Source organism: Tenebrio molitor, chromosome 1 (assembly GCF_963966145.1).
Source record: "Tenebrio molitor chromosome 1, icTenMoli1.1, whole genome shotgun sequence".
NCBI classification, from domain to species: domain Eukaryota; kingdom Metazoa; phylum Arthropoda; class Insecta; order Coleoptera; family Tenebrionidae; genus Tenebrio; species Tenebrio molitor.
In genome coordinates this window covers 41,777,983-41,802,359 of record NC_091046.1, presented here as the reverse complement: position 1 = coordinate 41,802,359, position 24,377 = coordinate 41,777,983, and the positions used below count along the sequence as shown (strand labels likewise).

At 40.4% G+C, this 24,377-nt stretch overlaps 1 protein-coding gene across 9 annotated transcripts in view; it reads left to right on the top strand.

The window, feature by feature from the left end:
• DIP2 (disco-interacting protein 2) overlaps positions 1 to 24,377 on the top strand; it is a 142,839-nt gene that overhangs the window by 78,460 nt on the left and 40,002 nt on the right. The window contains exon 1 of one of the 9 annotated variants that reach the window (XM_069048137.1): positions 10,436 to 11,593. The exons of the other annotated variants lie outside the window; for them this stretch is intronic. Coding sequence (XP_068904238.1) covers positions 11,446 to 11,593 — 148 coding nt within the window. The 5' untranslated portion in view covers positions 10,436 to 11,445. Of the gene's footprint in view, positions 1 to 10,435; positions 11,594 to 24,377 lie in introns of those variants that run through there. 9 annotated transcript variants of the gene reach the window in all.

The following is a 24,377-nucleotide window of genomic DNA, read 5'->3' as shown; positions in this document are numbered from 1 at the left end:
CGGGCGGTGGCGGCTTTCTCTTCGTCTTATATTTTTTTACGGCACCGCGGCCATCTGCCCCGATCGTCAACATTCAAATTAATACCATCAAAGGCGCAGTCACGTCATATTTCCCATGCTCAAATCTGAACGCGGCCAGGGAAATTCGACGACGAGATAGATAGAAGATGGAGATCGGACGAAAGGGTCGTTTTATGCGAGGGGTTTTTATGTGCCTCGTCGACACGGGGTAATAAACACACATGAGGGAAATCGTTTTATACACTTAAAGTCACCGGCAACGGCCACGTTTCGATGAGAATAATACACACGCACCTTAATGAGTTTTTCAAGGGGTTTGTTTGGGGGAAATTTTACGCACACTTTCATTTCGAAGGGTCCACTTGCAACCCTTCACCTAGGCAAGCGGAATCGAGAAATTAACGGTTTTTGTAACGGGCTCGGTTTTATTTCATTATAAACATTTCAGGAACTCTCCCCTGCACAGTTGAAGTTTTAAAAATATGACTAAAAGAGAAAATGCTGAGGAAAATAGTGCACAAAATTAATTTTCGTAGTAATTTTCGGTGTCTGTAATTTTAAGATTATTTTGCTTTTGTTAAGAAATCTAAAACGACAAGGGGGTAGTTTTCGTTATCTGCTCCCAAAGGCGTAGTGCGGTTATGATTGCAGAATTTTAAGAAAATGTCTTGTTTCTACCGTTTTCTCGTTATAGAACTCGCTAAAGTTTCATAATTTAAGGTTTAAGAAGTTCATGAAGAGTCTACTGTATCTGAATCACTAAAAAGCGCCACATTCTTTCGATTAGAGTTATTTTTATCACACAAGCTGACAAAATTTGACTTTGTCAAGGGAAATTTAAATAATCTTTGTCTACAGTGTGTCGCATCTAGGAAGAAAACTTTTTTGTTATTCTTAGGAGTAGATTTTAATTTTTGTCGTAGAACTTCATCAGGTGCAAGTTTTGAGGGAAATACGACACACTCTATATAAGACTTTTTAGTTAATAAATTTTAAAATTCCAAAAGATACGTCCTTTTACTAAAATTTAACAAAATGTTCTCATTTTTGAAAAAGGAAAACTCAAAATGCTATTTTATCGAGAGGCATTTAAATAAATTATTGAAAAATGAGGTGAGAATTTTTTTCCAATTTGACGTTAAAGGAGTGTTTAATTTGTTGCTGTTGCTATAAAATATAAATGTCATGTAATTCTAGTTCAGGGTTTTCATGAACGTTTATTACATCGTGGTTGGCGGTGAAATTTGCCACCTACTATTCATATCGTGGGCATCAGGTGTTCATTTAAATTTCACCTCAAAGTAGACGTTGAAGAGTTAGTTGATTGTGAACGCACCTCCGATTACGGATCACGGATCAGCAAATCTATCCTCACTTTTTGCGTTGTTTGTGTTTTTACTCTGCAGACTGACGATTGGTGCGTTCACAATCGATTCTTCAACGCCTACTTTGAGAAGAAATTTAAATGAACACCCGATACTATGTGTATACTAGAGGTAAATGGATGTGATTATTGGGTTGCTTAAAAACAATAATATTTGGTAAGTGAGAAGGAGCTGCACCGGAGGGTATTTAGGTGTAATTCGGCTCGATTGGCGTAAGTGTTCGGTCGTAAAAATTACGTCGACGCCCCGCCGTTCGTTTTTTATGTCCGCCATCCACCTCTTCGGATGTCGTGCGGGCCCGATATCGGATGATGCGTCGCTTCCGCAGCGAAAGTGTATTATTGATGCGGCCGTGAATCTCGAAAGGTAATTGCAACAGGGGGAGCCAACGTTGTTAACTCAACTTCTTGTAACTTATTCGGGACGATGGCGGTCTCGCCCCACGAAAACTTAAACGCGTTCGCAGTAAACATGTCATTTTGCGCGGTAAACGGCCCATGCCGAATATAACGGAAGAATGAAAACGTGTCGCCGAAAAGTCCAACCCCGACGATGCTCAATCAACCACCGAAGGACGACGATTCCACATTCACAGTTCGTTTGTTTCGCCCGCCGCCGCACCACACGCATATGTGCCGCCGCCAGAAAATACAGAAGAACATCGAAGGTGTGCGTGCTTTTTTTATATAAGCTCGCCCCGGAATAAAGTTCCAAATTGGTGTCGTAAGTTTCGTCGTCGGTTGCGAGAGCTTTCGGAATCGGTGCGGGTAGCAACAAGGGAACAGATAGGGCGAGAGGACGTAAAATATATATTTTCTTTATTGGGGCGACGAGATTATTAGTCATAATTTGCGAGAGAAAGTTCAAGTTTCTCGCTGTGTTTGCCGCGGAAAATCGACTCATTGTCGACGATTTAAAATATTACCGGGTGCTCGGGGGATATTAATTATTGGAAGCGGAAGGGCTGCACGGGGTGTGGCCCGCTAACACCTAACGGTATTGGGAATTCGGTCCATTTTTAACACGATCTGGCAACAGATCGTGGACAAATGGGACGTAGAGGGTTGCATGTGTGAATGGTTTTTTTATTGATACAAGATTTGAAAAAGTAAAGCATTGTACCATCTTAATGTTAATAATAAATAAATAAAAAAAATTCAACTAATTAATACATTTTCTCTGTTATTCTCTAAACAATAGGTACAGGGTTATTATAAATGATTGTAGTCGAAGCAGGCCATTACCATGTTATGAAATGTTTGCCGCTTTCATATGAACTGTCAATTTTTTAGGTGAAAAGTGCGGTGATGAGGGTTTTATTTACTTTTTTTAAATCATCGATGGAATCCAAAAATATAGAGTTGTTTTGCATCCAATTTAACTCATGTGTGTGAACGGTGTGTACTCACTCTCTTACATATTCACATCATTTTGATGTTTTTTATATGGAGCGGCAACCATAAATTTTACATTCAGTTGTTACGCCTACTGGGACTACAATCATTTGTAATAACCCTGTATAAATCACCGCTGAACGTAATAAATGCACTAAATAGTTGAAAATAATAGATTTACAAAACAGGGAGTTGTGAATAAATTAAATGCGTTAAACGAAAAATATCAACAATTTTACTGGAAAATATGAATGGATTTCAAGTATTTGAGCGAGGAATAAAAAAAACATATCTTACCAAAAACGTTCTCCACATCTAACTTGGAGTTCTTGGACGAGATTAGTGATTCTGAAATATCTTATTTGGAAATTCAACGATGTGAAACCAACTTGTTGTAATAATATCTATTTTATCAAATCCCCTGGAAGGATAACAACCCTGTTTCTTTTATAAATCTACTTTCAAGTTTTTCTACGGATTCGAAGTAGCATTCATAAATTGGATCGTCAAATGAATACATTTCAATTTAAACCCTACAAGGGTTAATTGACATTATCATCGTGTCAGTTAGATTTAAGAACCTTTCAAAGAATACAGGAACTATTCTGCTGGTTCGTTTTGACCTAGTGTGCAATCAAAAAGGAGTAGAAGGAATAAAAAAGAATTAGTCATGGTCCACTATGTACCAGAGTTCGCGTGTCTTTTCTTAAATTTAAATTAGTTGCTGGTTATGATTAATTTCAATAACCGACCATTCTTATGACTACGTTTACCATGTTGTAAGGAAAACTGTTAAATTATCGAGAGAAAACAGAAATGTTGAAAGAAACATTGGAAGCAGAAAAGCAAACAAAATAACAGCCACGTTCATTCGAAGACTTACTCGTATCATTAAGCAAATAAAGAAATAAGAATAATAAGACATGTGTTTTTTTTTTTGTTCATAGTCTACTTTGATCTATTGTAAATTATATTGTTTTGCTAACAGTAAGATAGAAACAAGAATAACACGACTGAAAATATTAGTATTCGTGTGTCTCAAATTTTTGAGACATTGCCAAAAACTATAGCAAGTTACTAACAGTGCATCTACACTCTAGGAAACTGTGTTGGCAAGATGAAGGAAAATTTATAATAGTACGAGCCCTAACAACTAAATGTTCGGACAAGCATTGTTTTATTAGTGAAGAAGGCAGAAAGTAAAAATTTGAAAGAAATAACTTCCTTTTTTTTTAAGTATACCGTAGAGTTTAATGTGAAAAATAATATACCACAGTAGATACTGAACATCATTGAATATAATAAACATTACAATAACTAATAATCAAAATGAAACAATTAAAACAGAAAAACTTGGCAACTAAATGTTCGGACAAAATACTGTTTTACAAACTTAATATTCAGTTACGGCCCCTTTTGCTTTTATGACTGCCTGAATCCTGGCGGGCATAGTTTTTACTAGATCCCCACAAAATTCTGGGGTAAAACTGGCCCATATTTTTTCAATTTGATTTTTTAAATCCTGAATTGTTCTCTGTGGGTAATTTCTTAAATAGCTTTTCATTTTGTGCCAAAGAGTTTCGATGACATTTAGGTCCGGACTATTTGAAGGCCATGAAAGAACATTTATGTTATGTTCGCCGAACCTTTTTTTAGTTGTTTTCGCGGTGTGATATGCTGCCCCCTCTTGTTGGAAAATAAAATCATCTTGAGGATACAAAAACTGAAGAGTCGGTAATAAACTATTTTGTAAAATTTCTTGGTATTTTTCTGCATTTACCGTACCCTCAATAAATTGATATTTCCCCAAACCTCTTGCAGACATGCATCCCCAAATCATCACACTTTTCGGAAACTTCACAGTTCTTTTTAGGCAGTCTTTATGAAACGCTTCTTCTTTTGAACGAATGACTCTTTTTCAATAATCTCCCACAGAGACGTCGAATTTTGATTCATCACTAAAAACAACTTTACTCCAGTCTTCATCCGTACATTTTACTTTTGATTGGGCCCAGAGTAGTCTGTTCTTCTTTTGTTTTTCCGTCAGTAGTGGCTTTTCCTTGGCCTAAATAAAAATGATTTTGTGCTCACAAAATTTTGCTTACTTTTGTACCTTGTAAAAGCTTAGTCCAGACTTATGAATCCATTTTCGGCAACACTCTCGCGATAAATTAGTCCCAGACTCGTCATTCCATTGGGCAGTGATATCCCGCAAAGTATTTCTACGATTTTTTTTTAAATCTTAATTAAATTTCTTTGAGAACGCTGGGTAACAATTCTCGGTCTTCCTGGACTTTTTCCTTTAACCTTCAGTTCTCCAGTTTCGGCATAATTTTTTCCTACTGTAGACTTGGGCACGTCCAAATCATTTGCAATATTTCGAACAGTTTTTCCTTGGCAGTATTTTTTAATGATAATTTCACGTATTTTAATGTTTGTTGCAAATCCACGACCCATTACAGTTCAAAATTCTCAATTTTTTACTTAAATTAAATCAAAAATATTATAATTGTTAGGTACGCAAGAGATACCAGTTACTTTAACTGTCAAAATAAGCAACTGTTTTCCAGAGCCTACTAAAAAAAATACAAATATGCATTTTGTCCGAACATTTAGTTGCCAACATTTACTTGTCAAATTTAAACATTTTGTTTTAAAATATGAGATGTATACGTAATACACAAGTAAAATTGTCTTTTTGTAACAGAAAAATATTATCTTTATCCTCTACATCAATTCGTAATGCATTATTAAATTTCTACTAACTACAGCAATACTTTTTGTGTCTTTAGTATATTTGTCCGAACATTTAGTTGTTAGGGCTCGTAGCATGTACGCATATGGATAAATGAGAATTTCAAAAGTATTATAGAATAGACGTCAGAAAATAGCATCTATATTAACAATTACCGAAGAGAATGCCTTGTTTAAAGGTCATTTGAAACGTATTTTGTTGTATTCAATTTGGTATAATTACTTTTCTATTTCTTTGCATCGAATCATGTCTTCTTATGTAATAATAATTTCGTATTTTTGTTTCAGGTGAGTGCCATCTCGTTCCAGTTTAGAGATGATTGGTATGTGATGAAACTTGCGATATTCACTATAATCTTCTATTAAGACACAACTGATCAGTACTGCCTAAATAACGAAATGTCGGCTCATCAGTCCACGTAACAAAATAAAATTAGAGCTTTCTGCAGAGAGCTTTCAACTCGAGCGATTTTTGGAAGAGGTGTTAATAGATAACGCACGACGGTAGTTTCACAACGTTTTCAGAGGTTCCGGGAAGGTTTTATTTTTGATTAAAACAAATCAAATCACAAATACGAGTATGAGATTGCTTCATGTGTAGACGATTTTATAAATTCAATAAATGTTTTTTTTTTCAATTACACTTTTACTTTGCTCCTCGCAAGCTTCACGAGCAGGTGAAAACTAATCGTCGCCAGAATTTACATCTGGTCCTTTAATTACCCCAAGATCTGTCGGAACCGTCTGCTGAATTGTATCTCTTCTCCCTCGCCCTCCGCACGATTTGTTGTTGTGTGGATCTTTCAATATTTAGCACTCGAACACCCCTAGACACGTTTGTATTTTCCCGTCCTTATCGAATTTCAAGTTTAGGAGCGCAAGCACTTCAAATTCCGTTGCTATATAAAAGAGATTTATTTATATTCCATCTATATCGGATATTGGGGGGTTGCGTTTCTTTTGAGATCGGGTCGTGGACACGAAACGTGGCTCTCCCCGAATAATACTCTCCCGTGTAAATGCCCCAATTAAGGTTATAATGTTTCGAAGTCTCGTGCTTTGCAGCCACCTATTAGCTTCAGGATAATGTCTTCATTTCGTACCGTTATATTTGTACCGGCGCACGTAAAGGCACCCCCGTTTTGACGATGTTCCCCATTTGAAAGCTCGTTTGCGTGCGACGACGAATATGCCGAATGGGCCGTGCCGTTTGGGAAGTTTTATATTAACTCGGCAGCAAAGTGGCGCGTTTCGATCTCGAAACTGGCGATGCGACGTACCTTATCAGAGCTGAATGCGTCGACGCGGAGGTATTTTTCTGAATCTTCTGAAGCGAACTCTGCTGGTGTAAATTATGGGAATTCCGACGTTAACGCTTGCAACATGTTTCGCAAAAATTCATCAGGAATTGCTAAGCTATTCTCCCGGTCGTCCCGGGCGGCCAACTTAAAATTCTGCAGCTATGGGAAAATTTATCGCAACTATCCTTTTAACTAAATGGGTTCATGAACGTGTACCGACCGGTGTTGGGTTTTTTATTATTCAAGTGAAGTTGGAAGTTCTAAAGTGTTTTGGGGTTTATCATTAGCGATCGGAACAAACCGGTTATTACTCCACTCGGGAGGGGGGGACTAGGTGGAATTTGTGGTTCCCGACAAAATATGGGAAGCCACAAATAAAGGAGACGTGCCGCCTCCCACCGTCATTTATAATAATTACAAGGGAAGAGTGCCTTGATGACTGAAATAATCAATTTAATCCAACAATGGAGTGACTTACAGCCGGTTATTTTCCTTCAAAGTTGCCGTCACATTAAAAGGGTTTCAATTCTGCGGCGATCCCCCCAGATTGAAGCTACATAGTTTTTGGTCGGGGATCAGTTTCCTCGTTGACCTAATTTATGATTGTAGTTTAATTTAGTTGTTAATAACACTTTTGTTCCATTTTCTATGTTCCGTAACTGAACTCGGCTTGCAATTTATGATGATGAGAGTTCTTATGTTTCGCCTGAATAACTTTGCGCAACGGAAATCGACGTTAATTTCGAGTGGGGTTGTTTTGTTGCAAGATCCGTGCAAGGACTGTTGGGCGATTGTATTTTTCAACAACAGGAGTTCGTATTTTCAGCGAAGAAGGCGGGTTTTCTTTTTTTCTAGAAAGTCGTGAAAGATTCCATTTATTATTGTGACAAGAAATTTAATAAAGTAGTGAGTTTTAATTAGATACTGCGAGGTTCCTTTCCAGTGGAGAATAGCTCTGCAAATTGAATTCCGTTAAGAGAAACTTTTGATTGTTAATGATTTCCTTCAATGGTGACAAGGTCTTGAAAATCCGCAGATTTAGATTTCCACAGTAATTACGAACAGATCGAAGGTTCTATCGCTGCAGCATGATGCATTTGCGTGGTGATAAGTTTCCAGTGTCATGGAGATAATGTGTTTGTTATGATAAGCGGGTGCGTTTATGGATGATTAAATTTACATCAACAACAAAGAAATCCCAGTGCTTGAAGTCGCGTTAATTGAAAATTGAAGCCAACTTAAACAAAATATAGAAATTCTGTCAAATTGATGCAATAATTGTAGGAAGGGGAAGTAATTGCTGGTAATGAAGTTGTAGTAATCTAGTTGTAGTTTATTGATGATCTAGCATCAACGCAGCAAAAACCACAGAAATGTGGGTCAGGTAACGTTGATCAACTTGCTCAATGAGTTTTGGTTCAAAACTTTATGCTTTATGTCGTTGAATTATTAACGCGAAAACCGAACGAAGCGGGAATTTTGATGCAGGTTTTACCTTCCTGTCAGCGTCTATCCCACTTCTCATTTGATCCTGCAGGACAATAAAATTATTACATGGAAGGAAAAAGAGCTTCCGGCCTAGACAAGAAATTTTGCTTTTGCGCAAGGCAACAATAATAAAGTTAAGGGGCTCTAATAAAGTCACATAAAAATAAATGCACGGTGCAGTAAAACAACTTTTTCTTTCTTTTGGAAAATAAAACTGAATGGCGAATGCTTGACGTAAAACTAAAGCAAAATTAGATTAATTTTAATTTTTATTGTGCACGCCGTGAATGCCAAACATGATTAGCACAAGAATTGAAATAGATTAAATTCTGTAAATATTGCTTGGGAAATGATAAGAACTAAGTAGTAAACTGTAACCAAATATGTAGGTAGTAGGCACAGGATTTTTTGCGTTCAAATGGACGGAATAATAATATATTAATCAACGAGCCTGTAATTATTCACAAGAATGAAGTAAGTAAGTTGTTTTCACTCGAGTTGGTAAAGTAGAATACGGATAGAATACGAAGATTTTGCGATTGGTCGTAACCCGTGAAAGTAATGAGTCATTACTCACGACTGTGGATAAACAGTATAATTATTTATCAGTTAGCGTTAGTGTTATGTAATAGGAGTACATTTTTGTATAAAAACTTTCATATCGCTTACAAATATGTATTACCAATTCTATTTTTTCTGATAATAAAATATCAAGACTGAAGAAACAGGGCGGTTACAATTTTAACCATTCATGTCCGAAAATAATTTTACAAGTTTGAACGACGCATTTACCTACCTTGAAAAACAGCCAAAGTTGCATTTTCATACTTTCGAATGTTTTGACGAAATGACTTCGCGGAGAATGAGAACAAAAAAAAAATCTCGCAGCTAATATTGACACAATGCTGAACTCTGGGTTAACGGCGACTGCGTTAGGACGGTGAAGGTTAATGCAGGTCAAACGTTAGATAATAAAATTTTATATACAAAGATAAAGCTAAAGAGAACGCCCGCTGGACAAGAAAGGGCTCTTGTGAGACCTCATAACTAACGGAAAAAATAAGGTGAAGAGGATGGGACTCCGGTCATCGCTTTGCGGTAAGCGTCAATCCTTCGGAAGCTTTGTGGGTGACAAGGCGACTCACGGATGTTTTGGCAACACAGTTATTATAGTATAAGTATGTACTTCGAATGTTTTTTCACATTTTAAGACGAGACCTGAACAGAATCATCTTCTGAAGGATACGACGGACGTGCCAGAGGAGTCGAAAAGGTCGTTTCTGTCACGGTTCCGTTTTTGGTAAATACGATAAACAATAGATTCGAGCACGTATTCAAAACAAGAGTTTCCGTTTTGGGTTGGTGAAGGTCAAATTCTAGATAATAAGATTTGACATGCAGCAGATAAAACCAGATGGAACGTCCGCTGGACAAGAGAAAACTTCCGAAAATACTGATAACCGAAGACGTCCTTGAGAAAAAAGAAATACGGCTAACAAAGTGGGACCACGTTCACCGCCTTGGGGTGCTCTGCTTTTCGCTTCCAATCCTCGAACGAGATGAACTAAAGATATTTTAGTTCAGATGTGATCTTCTGTAGATTCTGCCGCGTATTCGAACGAAACAAATGTTCCCGTTTGGGTTGGCGAAGGTCACGTTCTAGATAGTATTCGGTAGATAAATCAAAACAATGTCCACTTTGGTGGAGAAGGTTTTTTAAAATATCGGCAACAAACGACGTCGTCGAGAAATTGTAAGAGGGGACCCTATGGACCGCCTCGGGGTGCGCCTCTCCCGGCGGTTTCCCCGGGCGTCTCGGAATTCGTAGGTGGTGAGACGAATGAAAGACGTTTTGGTAGGGGCCATACGTGACCCGGTGCGTCGGATGCCTCCCCGCATTCCCGTCGCGGGATTATCTTTCGGGGGATGCGGAGTGCGTGTCGCGGGAGAGTGGGAAAGGTCGTTTTCGAATGCGATCTGTCACGGTGGCGTTTTTAATAAATAGGGTAAACAATAGGTTCGAGCACGTATTTAAAATAAGAGTCGCGAGGCGCAGGTCAGGCCTCGGTCCGGGTACGGCGAACTCGCGACGCGTCTGCCAGTCCAGAGTCAGTCGTCACGACGCCGCTTCCGATCACCCAGCAGGCGGAATGAGACACGTTCATCATGTCCAATTGGTGGTGGTATACGTGTGCAGCTGGCACGCCAAGACGGTCGCGTTGTCACACTCGTAGTAAAGAGATCGACGACAATAAAGAAGCGACTTGTGATCATCCGTTCTCGTCCCCCGAAGGAGTCGAGTGATCGTTGTTGAGTTTGATAAATGTAATAATAAAGAAGAAGTGTTGGTGTTGCAGTTGTTGAACTTGTTAGAGTAAATCTTGTTGATGCTGATAGGTTTAACGGTATTTGATAAATTAGTCTCGTCTCGCTGGCGTGTCCGGGACCTCCTGTTCAAATTCTATCGATCTAGTGGTTAATCGAAAGTGTTGAAGAAGTTTTCCAAAGTTTAAGTGACTCTTAGTAAAAATTAATAGGTGCATCGAATTAGCAAGACAAAGCAGCATTCTAAATGAAACATAGCCGAGCAGCGTATCGCCCAAACTGACTACGTGCGCTACCCCTAGAATCTTAGTGTAAATAGAAATTCTCCCTTTATCGCAAATATTGATGATAACCCTCGCATAAAGACGGCGAGAAATTTTCCGGAGAAGAAAACGAATTGGCCCAATCCCCCGAGTGTCGTTTCTCTTCGTTTCCCATCATAACAATTCGAGAACGTCACCGAGGAGCGAGCCCGACCCCTCGGATCCGTCACCCCCTGGAAAACAGCCCGGTGACGGCGTTTATTAAATTCGAGAGCGCGGATTAAACCGCCCCATCGGACAACAATAACACGCTGAATTTCCTGATAGGTCGAAAGGTCCGAAGCGATTGTGGTCCCGTCCGGAGCGAGTGCCGTTGACGTTCGCCACCGGAGTCGGCCGGACGTGAAATATTATGAGGTGTCAGGGGTTGGCGCGACACGAGGTGTTCGAATATAGCCCCGGTGCGGTCGGGGATCGTATCGCGCGATGAAAATTGTCCAGTGGTGATTCCGTGATGGAGAGCCTCGAGGAGGTGGCCGCCCGCGAGGAGGCCGAAAGGCAGCAGAGCCTCCGGGATTTGGAACAACTGTACGAGTGGCTGCAGCAGTTCGAGGACCCTCCAGCCACCCCGAGGCCTCCGCCGCCTCAACAGTTCAGGAATGGTGCGTAGATTTACGGGTTTGCACGTTAAGATGTTGTTTTGACCAATTTTGAACGTTTCTAATTTCGAATTTTTTACCAACTACAGAAAGTAGAATGTGAACGTAAACTCATAATTTAGATTAAGACTCTTTACTACACTTTTGTTTGTTAATTATTAATTTACAAACAACTTGTCAAACGTGGAAGTGGCTGTACTTAGTTTTAATTTTTGATACACAACTCTGGGGGAACCCAAAATGGCACGACTAAGTAGAATCCTAAAATTATTTTGCTTAAAAATTATGAACTATCGACACTTTTTTTTTACAAAATTAATAATTGATAAATCCGTTTAGAAAACTCCAAATCGAATAAACTTTTCGGAACGTAGAGATTTTTTTCTTTACAATTTGTATCTTATTAATTAACAATAAGAAAACAAACAAGAAAGGGGGAATAAAAACACAAGAGTACCGAGATATGTTTTATTTAAGTTTATTATATCGGGTATTCATTTAAATTTCTCCTCAAAGTTGGGGTAGCAGCAGAGTAAAAACACAAACAACGCAAAAAATTTGGTTAGATTTAAACAGATGATCCGTGTTCAGTAATGCGTGGTACGTTCACAATCGACTCTTCAACGGCAACTTTGAGGAGAAATTTAAATGAACACCCGATATTATTAATACTAACAGAAATGTATGGTAGCCTAAACAGTTATTTATTAAAAACATTGATTGAATAATAATAGTTTACTTAACGAGTTCGTGTGTAAATGGGCTTTTTTTGGCATGAGTGGGCTAGTTTAGAACGCGAGTTTCATGCCAAAAAAAGCCCAGTTTACACGCGAACGAGTTGAATACAACGTTTTTTTTTTGTTCGACGAGCCTCTTAAAGGCTCCAAATCCCTTAAAATCTTTAAAATTAGCTTTACGTTTCGTTTTGACATTCACACAGGAGAAAACTAAAATATTGTCAAGAAAACATTTTTGTTCTAATTCTTTTATTACTTTCTTGGTAATAGATTTGTAATATAATAGTATATTATAATATTGTAAGTAATAGAAATGCATCATTATACAAGAGTGAGAATTTTGACCGACGAGTGCGCTTGCGCACGAGTGGGACACTTCTCACGAGTTTCATAATGGCATTTCGATCACTAGTGATAAAGTGGAACCAGAAATATAGTGTTTTTATGGACTCTGGTCGATAATTTCTTTTACAATTTTGGGGTCACTTTTATTACCAACTTGAAGAGAGTTATAAATCTTCTATGACAGATGTTTTTGAGCCGTCTGAAAATGGACCATCGAAGACAAAGGTAGGTAGAGCCCAGTCGCGCGACGAGTGCCAGAAGATTATTGCCCTGCCATAACTGACCCTCTCAAGTTAATGTACTCCATCCCTCATAAAAACACTATATTTCTGGTTCCACTATATACGACGTTTTATCTTACAGGTGCAACTATTGCAAAAAATCCAAGAAATGAAATTTCATGCAAGTAAAATAACAGCTGTCAAATTTAGTCACTTTGAGTGCTTTATGTCATGTTAAATGGCAGCTGTCGAATTTACTCACTAGTGAGTACTTTATCTCACTTGTGATTAAAATTTGACTTCTGTCACCGAAAACAATGGTCTAAGGTAGCTCAAAAACTCCACCTGTAAGATAAAAATATGTAGATCATTCTCTATTACTCCAAATGAGATTTTGTACACTCTGTATACTATTACAATTTTTGACGAATGATTTCTATGCGAATCTTATTATTTCTAATTTTGTGAAATAAACAGAAAAAGTTTCAGTATCACTCGTTCTTTTAGGATTTTTCATTTGAATATCTGCTAATTATATTATCTTAAAAGTGAGGTTTTTTACGATTGGATTTATGGTCGTCCATAAATTTAAGCCTTACTTCACTTTTAGAGGTTCATAATTAAAGAGCTATTACACGAGTAAACGTTCACCAAATGCGTTCAGAGAACTTTTATAGGAAAATAACCGAAAATTCTAACGCCTATCTCGCACAATTCGCTGGAACACTCGGTACATTTGCAGTGGAGGTCAGGTCTGCAACAACATCGAAAGAGAATGTTTCGGCTTTTACGGGAACGCCCTAACGAAGATTTAAAACGTTTTAAGATTATGTCGTGAGCCAGTTCTGCAGAGATAAGGATCATATTCGCTCCAGCCGATTAGCTCCCGATATCGTGTTATTAATAACGGGGTAGTCGATGTTAAAATGTGATGGCGAAGAGGCGCCACCGTCGTCGAGCCCGATCGTTTGCATATCGTCGATACCTCCTGAGGGAACCTCGTCCGGGATTTGATTTATCGAGTCGAGTTAATGCAGAAATCCGTTTTTAATTAAATCGTTTGTTTTACAAGATAATTTAAAGTATGATTAATGGAATGTTTGATTTATATGAAGCAGAAAGTTGTATAGCTTATCTTGGACGAGTAAATGGTAAAGTTTGCGAGGCATTGTTCGGTTTTGTTTAATCACGTACTATTCCAATTATCGCTGTTTATACTTAACTGAAGTTTATGTCTGATATCTGCTCCGATTTCATCCACGTACAGAAAAACAACCACCCCCAAACAGCTCACCCCCCGCTTAATTGACTTATTGTATACACATCACCACTACACGTCTACGCTAAATGAAAAGTGGACACATCGAATTTATGCAAATCACAACAACACACTTGTCCGACAGATTTATTCCTGTTGTTCTTCGGATGATTTCCATTGTCACTCTCTCTCTCAAAACAAATTTAATTTATCGCGATCGCGTTTTTTTTTTCTGTTGCTTTTCTGTCGTCTAGTACATAGTTCTGAACGATGGACTGCAAATTTAGGGGTTATTTGGACTATTAGAGTCCGCATTGCAGGAGGCTTTGTTCGTTGCAGATGCAGCAAGAAGTGGAATGAGAACCTGTAATAGGCCTTCCTCTAGGGCGTGTTTTTGTCGTCTCGATTGTACAAGGTGGATAATTTTCCGTGTCTCCATGCACGACTCCGGTGTGTACATTTCAATTATGCAAATTCGCTGCATTCTAGAATTAGTTGAAACGTGTCGAGACAAAGACCCTAATTTGATGGCAGTTTATTAGGGCGAGGCCACCCCCGAGTCCGAATTAGTGAGTAATGCATCACGAACGGGTTAAGTACCGACGAAAATGCATCATCGCTTGGAATACTGTTGCGGTTAAGAGATGACGCTGGAAACCGTAACTTTATGATTCACTAGGTGTTTTAAGTGGACAAAATCGTCTTTTTGTCCAGCTCGCTTTTACGGAGCCGCAGTCTTTTTTTGTAAAGGGAGAGGAGAGGAGTGAACGAAACGAACACGTTTCGAGCGTGAACAAAAGTGAACGAATTTCGGCCGGGGTCACCTATTTATCGGAAAATTGAGGCCAAACGCGGCACGAACGGAGCTCGCTCATAGGCCGACCAAAACCGGGACACAACGCTGTCCGGTATCGAGTACTGTGGCCAAGTGCCTAGCGCGCCACTTTACATTCGGAAGGTCCCGGGTTCTAACCCCGGTGCCGCCTAACCAGGTGTGGGTTTTTTTCACAGGTTTCTTCACACCATCAAATCGTGGTATGTCCTCATATCACAGATAAGGCGAATGTTGGGTCAGTATCAACCTCTCAGTACCTACCACCTTCCTTCCGCATCCATCCTCACCGTACCCATGCCTAATCTTCCCGTCAGTGTGACTGAAATGGGCTTTCAGTTTTCATTTACAGATTTTTCACCGGTTTATCGCTGCGCGCAGATATTTCCAAGGTCACAGCCCACAAGAGAATCCAACACCTCCACCTTCGACTCTCCTTTTTAAATGCAGAACCGGTTTATAAAAATTAAAGATCTGTTTATTTATGTCCATTAGCTGCTTCTCTGTTGCCCAGTTGCAGTTTATTTCATATTTGCAGCGATTCGTCAAAGCTTAGTGGAAGAAATTGCGGCGGCGAGATCTCATCTCTCGTGGAGAGATTCCCGTCTGCACATCTCCGATTAACATTTAATTTGAATTAGTCGCGTCTACGCCACAAAGTTGCTCGACAACAGACAGGAGCCACGGAAGAAACTCTGCGTTTCCCCGACACGAACCAGCGAGGTCCTGCGACCCTGTTGGTGGTTCTTACGCGATCCCTGGAGGTCCGTCCGTTGTTCTTTTTCATCCCGGACCGTTCTCCATCTCGTACAAATTGAATTAGATGTCTTGGCGTAAATTTAGCGAACAACAGTCGATAATAATTTCGTATGTAGGGTGTGCGCCTCGTCGAATCGATCACCCCCGCAGATATGTTGGCCTTTTTCGGCGCCCTCACCGGCGAAAATCACGAACTCTCGTTTTTATCGTCTGCCGGGGCGATAGAACTCCACTTTAACGGATATATTCGGAGGCAAATTTGCGCAACAATGATAAGTGTTTTTTCGGGGAGGGAACGGCCGGATTTATCATTTCGATTCTTCGGGGAGATGCCTCGGGGCCGCCGATGTCGCCTGAAGAGAGAGCGTGACGCCTTAACGACATCGGAAGGTCTCCGCATTAATATGGATCTGTTCGAAGCGAACGGAAGGGAAAAATGGTATTGTAGTGGAAAAAGGGGACCGGGTAATTTCGGGTGTATTTTTTCGGAGATAAATATCGCCGATTGTGAAAGCAATTTGGAGTGGGTAAATCGAACGGGAATTTTCCGGGAGCAGACGTGGTCGCGAGGAAAGATTAAAACATCCAATTTATCCGGACGAAATGGCAAATAGTGGACCGGAATTATCTAAATGAGATTTCTAATTCATCATCGGCGTCACGTTCTGGAGCCCCAGAAATGGGGAATCGAACGTTCTCCCTTTCTGCGGAAAATCGAGCCACACCGAGAAATTATTCATTATTTACCTGAACAGGCCCGATAAATGGTGCCACAATAAGAGATTGTATCGGCCCCGCTTCGGTAAATCATCACGAGAACATACAGAACGATAGCAGGTACGGGTTTGATTTATATTTTAAATGGAGCCATCCCAAAATAGTACAACTGACCCAGTTTCACGTGCGGATCGTTCATTCCGGGAAAACTCGGGAATTGCACCGCATAAAGAGCATCGTCCTTAGCGCCTCGAGGAGTCACCCTCTCGTCCTTTATACGGCCAAGATGCTCCCGTTTCAAAGCCGCTGCGGAAATGCGACACGTGGAAGTGGCCGCACACGATCCGCGAGACACCGCCGCCGACGAAGAGATTTGCACTTACATGTACTTCCTCGCCCCCGAACGCGAGGGTGGTCGAGGGGATCGCGCCAGTTTTCGGGAAGTGCAGCAGGTTTCCTGGCGCAGGGACACGTTTAAATTTAGATTTTCGGGACGGAAATAATGTCGGTCAGCGTGATCGTTGGTATTGAAAATGGAGGAAGAAGCGTCGGTTGTTTGGTCTAATTTTTGTTGGAAATGCGAGAGAAAAATCGAAATTAATATTTCCGTTTTTTGCACCGTCAAAACGCAAATTAGATTTTAAATTAACCGCAAATGTACAAATACGGGTCGGAATTGAATTATTTGTGATCTGGTAACTTTTTTGTAGTCCCAATTAAACTTGAATTATATTTTCAATAAATCCAATCCCATTTGTAGCATCGATCGGAAACTTCATTGTTTGTTTTATAATTTGTAACTTTTGCGGTTTCATTAAATTTTATTGTTGTTTTTGTAATAGTTTGCAACTGCAAAAGTGTGCATTATAAAATATGAAAATATGTAGGTAGTGATTTTTTGCTGTGAATATTATGAATTTCTAAGAATCGTCGTTTAAATAGAATGTGCTGTAAGTTTATAAAATATGAAGGTAAATCAATATTCGTTTTTTTCTTCTTCATTATGATAGTAATTACATGGATGGTTCATCATTTATTGGTCTTGACATTTATTTGTGAGCTGACAAATGAAAAACTGTTTATCGACGAAAGGTAATTTATTTACAGCAACATATTCAATTAGGTTGGTGCTTCTTTTGACATTTTAGAAGCTTTTCAGAGAAATTTGTCTTTTTTCAACGTCTGAGCAGTAATAAAAGTGTTTGTAAAGAAGTCTTGCAGACACGAAAAATTCTTAAGACAATGAGCGAAGTGATAGGTGCCTTTATGTAAACCGAGAACAAACTGGTTAAGAGGTTTTACAGAACAGAAAACTTTCTGAATATTTCCCAAACGCGGGACATCCAGAACTGAATAACACCAAAGCACACTGATTTGATCCAATTTTTTCTATACAGAGTGATTCTGAAATAAGTTTGGAAAAAAAACGGTAATTGGTGATGATGAGCAGAAGTCATATACAAAAAAAAAAAATTCTTATAAAAGTTTTTTCGTTTTCGAGATACAAATGATTGAAAATTTGGTCAGAATTGCTAGTACGCTGCTGAGTGATTACCTGATTATCTTGGTAGTTTAGCAACAATAATAATCAAAGGTAAAATGTGCCCGTCAGTCACAAACGTAACATTACTGCTCTCGATCATTTCCATAGAAACATTTACAAAGCAGTGTGCTTACACCTAAAACTTTATTGTGGAATCGATGTAACAATGGTTGCTAATGAAGTGAACAAATTCGGACAAATTTTTCTTATTCATAGGCGTTGAAAATACAAGGATATAGGGTAATTTCCCTCCTTTTGATTTCACCTCCAAAATACACATTTTTTTTTCCAAACTTATTTCAGAATCACCCTGTATATACCATTGAAAAAAAACCAAAGGGAGGGAAGGATTTGGAACAAATGAACTGCAAGGAAAATTTACTACGATTAATCAGAATCTGAATGAATTTCTCAAATATGTGGATGAAGCTTGGTTTCATCACTTTGATCCAGACTCCTCACGCCAAAGTACTACTACCGTAGCAAGAAGGAATACGGTTACAGTTTTTTTGGGATTCTATGCACTGACTTTTATCGACACAAGGGTATAAACCCTTCCTCGGACAAAAGAGGAAAACCAAAAAAAAAAACACTGTAAGAAGCACATAAAGGGTAAATGAGTCGATTGAGTCAAAGAAATTAGTAGATTATATCATTAAGAGTAGAAGTGAGTCTTTTTGAGCTAAGCCCAGATATTCGCAACTGGGCGAAGCACAAAAAGACTTTCTATTTTGAATGATATACATATACGACTACTATTTTATCTTCAAGCGGATCAAAAAAAAAATGGGACATGAAATACCGGAAATTCAATTGTTCACTATATAATATTCTTTGCCGTTGCAGAGATACTCTGTTATCACCAGGTGACGTTTCTTCGACAGTAAAGAAACCACACTTTGTTGGGCTTTCGCCTTTTCGGCAACAATTTCTGTGCCTCCTCGTTTGTGGTGTTTTTTCGCGGCACGACGTGACAGCAAAGGCGACGAACAATTTCGATGCTAATTTGGAAATAAGAATTTGTTAGTAGTCTGGATTGTTTAGGAAAGTCGTCTTCAAAGAGAACGGTGGGTGTTTGAATTTTTCGTAATTGAAAAATGAGACGAACCATCATCAATTCTGCGGCTCAGCTGTTGACACGAATTCTCGCAAAAGACTAAGGAATTATTTAAATAAGGCGAAACTTGGTAACTTTTCTTGTTATCATGTTTATCCTTCGCCGCGTAATTACGTTTTTCGAAGAGCAAAAGCTCGGCGAGTTGAGGGCGCGACGTAGCCCCGGCAATGGGCTTTATTAAGTCGCATCCGTTACAGTTCCGTCCGAGCTTTAACGATAGTTTTTGTTAATGAACGCACAGTTTAATGTGTTATTTTCAGCGGCATCCATCAATGTCGCTTTACAAAAAGAGTTAAGTAAACGTCCATTGAAAAAATCGTTCTCGTCGACGCTCCGCGGGAGCGGAACACACGGAAGAATGCAGAGCGTGAAGATTAACAACATCGGTTTAATAAACACTGATCAATTTGTCAGTGGCCGTATTGAAAGCTCACGTTGAAAGTTTTAAGGGGAGGGGCGGCGAGCCTCGTCGGAAGCTCGCCGCGATAAATCATTCGTAAAAAAGTTACGGTCTTTCGGGGGTTAAATACACTCCGATTTTATAATGGAGAATCTCGAATAAGTAATATTTCTTCGTGTCGCGGGGGGATTTTAAATGAAATATCAAATACGCATTTGTACGTTGGGGTGAATCGAGTTATTTCATAAATCAGCGCCGAGAGGTAAAAACGACAGAAAAATAGAAAAAATCTGATTAGGTCGGCGATGATTTATGGTTACGGTGAATTCAGCGAGCACCAGACAATTTGTGGTCCTGCACGGGACTGACTTCCTGCAGGATCATCCGCCGACATTATACGGAGAACACGACTCTAAATTACGAACGAACCGAGTGATGTCATTGTGGCCGAGCAATGGTGATTCAGTAGGGATGTGTTGTTTAACCTCTTTGACCCGCCGTGACCTCGACAAGTGGATCAGGACTACAGACTCAATTGCTCCGTTTAGGATTGCCGAAGCTGCACCCGCCGGAGTTTTTCCGCCGGACCCAATCCCGGAAAAGTGCACTCTCGCGTTTTTTCGGACTATAAAAAATTTACAAAACTCGGTCCGTCGATATTTATATCTCCCCCAAGAAGCGGAACAATTGAAAAGTGGTCGGACGTCGGACAAGCAATTATCGAAACAGCTCCTCCCGACGAAATTCCCAGGACTGTAGGAATCGTTTTATTGTTAGTAAAACACGAACGAGTTTCCTCGACCACGTCAATTAATTGAAACTATTTCGATGCTATAAAATGACGCTCCAAGGGAAAAATCCCCACGAACATTACACCTGACATTTCAGGAACATTACTTTCGGGTAGCATCACATACCCTTTTATCCGTTTTAATTAGCTATCTGTTATTCGGACACCTGTATTGTGAGGCTTCCCGAGTTAATTGCGAATGTTTTGTGTTGACATCTTACATTTGTCGGTCGCGCCAGGTCTCCGGTTTTCACTTTAATTAATAACACGTATTGCCGAGTCCGGGCGCTTTTCAGCTCCGGGCCTCGCAACAGGACTAATGGATTATATTTGTGCACAATGACCGACCGCCACATAAAGTAAACAGCTCCGGTCGCGGCCATTCCAGATTTTAAAACCGACTCCGGATTATTAATGGAAATGTATAATTTTACCCGTTGATACAACAGACCGACCGTTTCTAAAAAGGCGACGACAGCTGCCGCCATTATCCCGGCGCGAGATTGGTGAATTTTACGTGGACGAAATTAATTTCAATTTTTGAAGGGAAAACTTCTTTGGGCGCACCAGACGGACAATGAATTAGTTTCATGCGACACGCTAAAATCGTCACGCGACACGCTAAAACCCTCACGCGACACGCTCAAATCGTCGTCAGGCTCGGACCTTGAAGTGAAAACTTCTTTAGGCGCACCACACGCGCAGTGAATTTTCTTTTCATGTAGTTGTTAATGAAATGACTCCAAAATTTAATTTTTGTCCACCAAAAACTTACGAATTAATGCCTGCTGAAGCGAAAGGACGCGGCGGAGAGGTCAGGAGTTGCTTTTTTTGAGCCTGGACGAAGTGGTGCAGGACGCGCAGAATAAATTAGGCTCGTGTTTCAAAAAGCAAAGTGGGAGGACGTCGGGACGCCTCAACAGCGTTTTGTGCAATTCAAAGCGTTGTAATGATGCACTCCGAGGTTCAGAGGGTCTTTTTGTGGCGCCGTCGCGTCAGGATTGATTCGATCATTGTGCATTAATTTTGACTGGTAATAGGTTGTAATGGGTCACAAATCCTGGCTGAAATTGGCGGTGCAGCGGTGGTAATATTTAACGCGGATTTTCTCCGGTCGGAGGGGTCTATCAATATCGACCGGAATTTGAATGCATCTTCGTCAACCGGAGCAGAATGCCGTACTGTGAGAAAGGTTCTTTTATGCTAGGGTATCCGCGAAGGATCACTTTTGTGTTTCTATTTTTAGTGGGTCGAAGGTACCTGGTGGGATAGCGCAAGAGGTTGAAGGACACTCGATCGGAAGGTATTTGTGCGCCCGATAAATGATTTATTAAATCGGGATTCTCTCCTGCATTATCTTTTCCCTTCTGAATGAATTAAAAATGTAGCGAGCGTCGCTCGCTTTATTGGCCAACTTTAGTCGTTTAATCCTTCCAGTTGTTTTCTTTTTCGTTTGTTCGGGAGTTAATTAAAGACTGCGTAATAATTTAATTTCACCGACAATTTAGCCCGATGAATGCTACGTACAGAGACGAGTGTTTATTTTATAAAGGGCTTCCGGAAGACGAAATTCCCGTCGACTTCCACGAATAATTTGTCCGAGAGTGCGACGTGAAAAGTCCATTACTGGCCGGTTGCAAATCAGCGTCGCACAGTTGGCACGTCTGTCTATAAGTTGGTGATTTGCCTTGCTCCGGTCGTTCCGGGGCGCACCGTCGAGGCGTTATTATTTCGTTCGGGTCGTGATTATTTTCTCGAATTTCGGTCCGAAAAAAGGAGGTGAAACATTCTCGTCGGGAGATAATCAGCGCCCGCCGTTACGAAAGCAGATTTGTGTTCCATCATCTTGTCCCTCCTCGTTTGCCCTTTCCGGGGGTGGCGTGTGCCGTGGGTTATCGCGTAATATTGACCCATTTGCGGCGCAATTGGGGCGCTCCGAGGGGAGTCAAAGTGCACAACGCACCTCTAATTACCAAACAGAGAGAGGGTGGATGTAGTGCTGTGCCGCAGACGTGTACATTTCACCTTTAATCACGATGACGATTTATCTCCCGACTACTTACTCCACGGAAGGAAAAGCGATGACTTCAAAGCAGTGAAGATCCTTTGCAATTTATCAGGCAGTTTCGAAAAGTTTCCTCTTTGGTTTCCTCCTGTGCGCGCATATGATATGGTTTATCTCCCGCGGAATTTATCGCCTCCGCAGGAACCCAAATAAGAATCGCGGCGTCAATTACGTAATGGGTGCACCGCCTATCGATTTGCAACCTAATTGAAATCATTCCCAGCGCGAAAATGTTCCGTAATTCCGCAAATTGGGACCGGGAGAAATTTTATTAGAGCCAGTCCTGAGTTCCGGCCTAAAAATACGCAAGATTGATCGCCAAGGTTTCAAGCAACACGTTCGTTACTGGGCACTCTTATTGCTCACAATTTTCCTGCCAGCAGACTGCGAAAACCATTATCTCTTTATCCATAGGGAGCCATCGTGACGTGTTTACAGGTCCGGAATGGAGTCCCACCGGGAGACGACGGGAACTCATTTATTGGATAAATTAATTCCACTCTTTTAATTATTCTAGTTTACTTCTCGAGCTGGTTCGGAGCCCGGGCGAAAAATTCGCGTGGGCGCCTCGTCAAAACCCCACAGGGGGTTCAAATGAATTTTTTTTACATTCTGCAGCACGGGGTTCTTGAATTACCCAGGTTATTTTTGTCACGAATTACATCAGAGTTTTCAAGAACATTTACCCCTGAAACGCTAACAAACTCCTCATTTGTGATCACTCATTGCTTAAATCTAGTCAAAAGGGTGAAGGATTAGAACAGTTTAGATGTTTAGAAGGGGCACTACAAATTGTAATCATGTAGATTTAACTGGAGTAATTTTCATTTCACAACAAAACCATAACATTGGTCCTTCGAGCCGGATATATCGCAATAAATATAACAAAACTTTACGTTCATTTGCTCTCACCCATTGTTTAAAGTACTGTTGTAGGCTTCATTCGTACCATTCGTTTGATTCTTGAAAGTTCTCTTAATGTAATAAGCTAGAAGTAATTGTGTCCAATGACGAGTTATTTCTGTCAGTCAGTCAAAAGGATAAAGAATTAGAACAGTCTCGATATTTAGGACGGATCTAACTAAAGCAACGTGTTATTGAAATCGCTTTTCAGTCATTTCGGAGAAGTTGGTCTGTAAATTTCAACTAAAACTCGCTCCTCTAAAAGAATGAAGGACACAAAAAGGACTCTTAATGCGTAGTAGTAAAGCCGAGTGCGACGTGGATGAAGTTGGTCATTTTTGGCCCCCATTTCGAGGGTTTTATGTTGCGGTGTTGCAAAGATTTGACGTAGAACCTCTATTGACGCAAATCCAGTTATTTCAACTGGCAGTCCAAGAAACGTTCCCAAGTCTTCATGGTTCAGAGTAGAATGTTTCTATCTCTGCGTTGTCGGTTGTGTCGAAAATGATTACCATATCGGTTTGACACGAATTTACTCGGTTGGTATTCAGCGCTGGTCCAGCTTTTAATGCAGGAAAACTGTAGTCCTGCAGCACGGCAGGGGCGCGAAGGGGTTAGTCGGGGCGCAACGTGTCCACCCCGAGGATTGATTTTCTTCGCCGTTTTAAAACTTTCGTCATTTTAATACCTCCCCCGGCGTGTTAGCTTGATTGATGGCTCAGCGATTGGCGCGTGTTAGGTTTTAGCAACGTTTTATTCGACGGCTTTATTCAAATCCGAGCTGTTTTACGAGCGCCGCACTGCTTCTATCTTTTCAAAAAGCTTCCGCGAGTTCGGTTTTAAACCTGTGGCGTACCCTCCGGAGGAATAACGGTAACGACGCGGAATATTCGTGGAACCGTACCGACATCGTTCCACCATCTCGCAGGGTTTTGCAGGAAAGTGTGGCGCATTCCCTCCCGTCCGTTGATGTAACTCGGCGGACCGATCGGGAACCAGGGGGGCAGTTCGCAGCTAATACGACGAGGGAGGTGTGCGAGCTTTCATTAGTGGGAGCTTTCATTTGCATCGATGGTCGGCGCAAAGCCGATTGGTCCGAC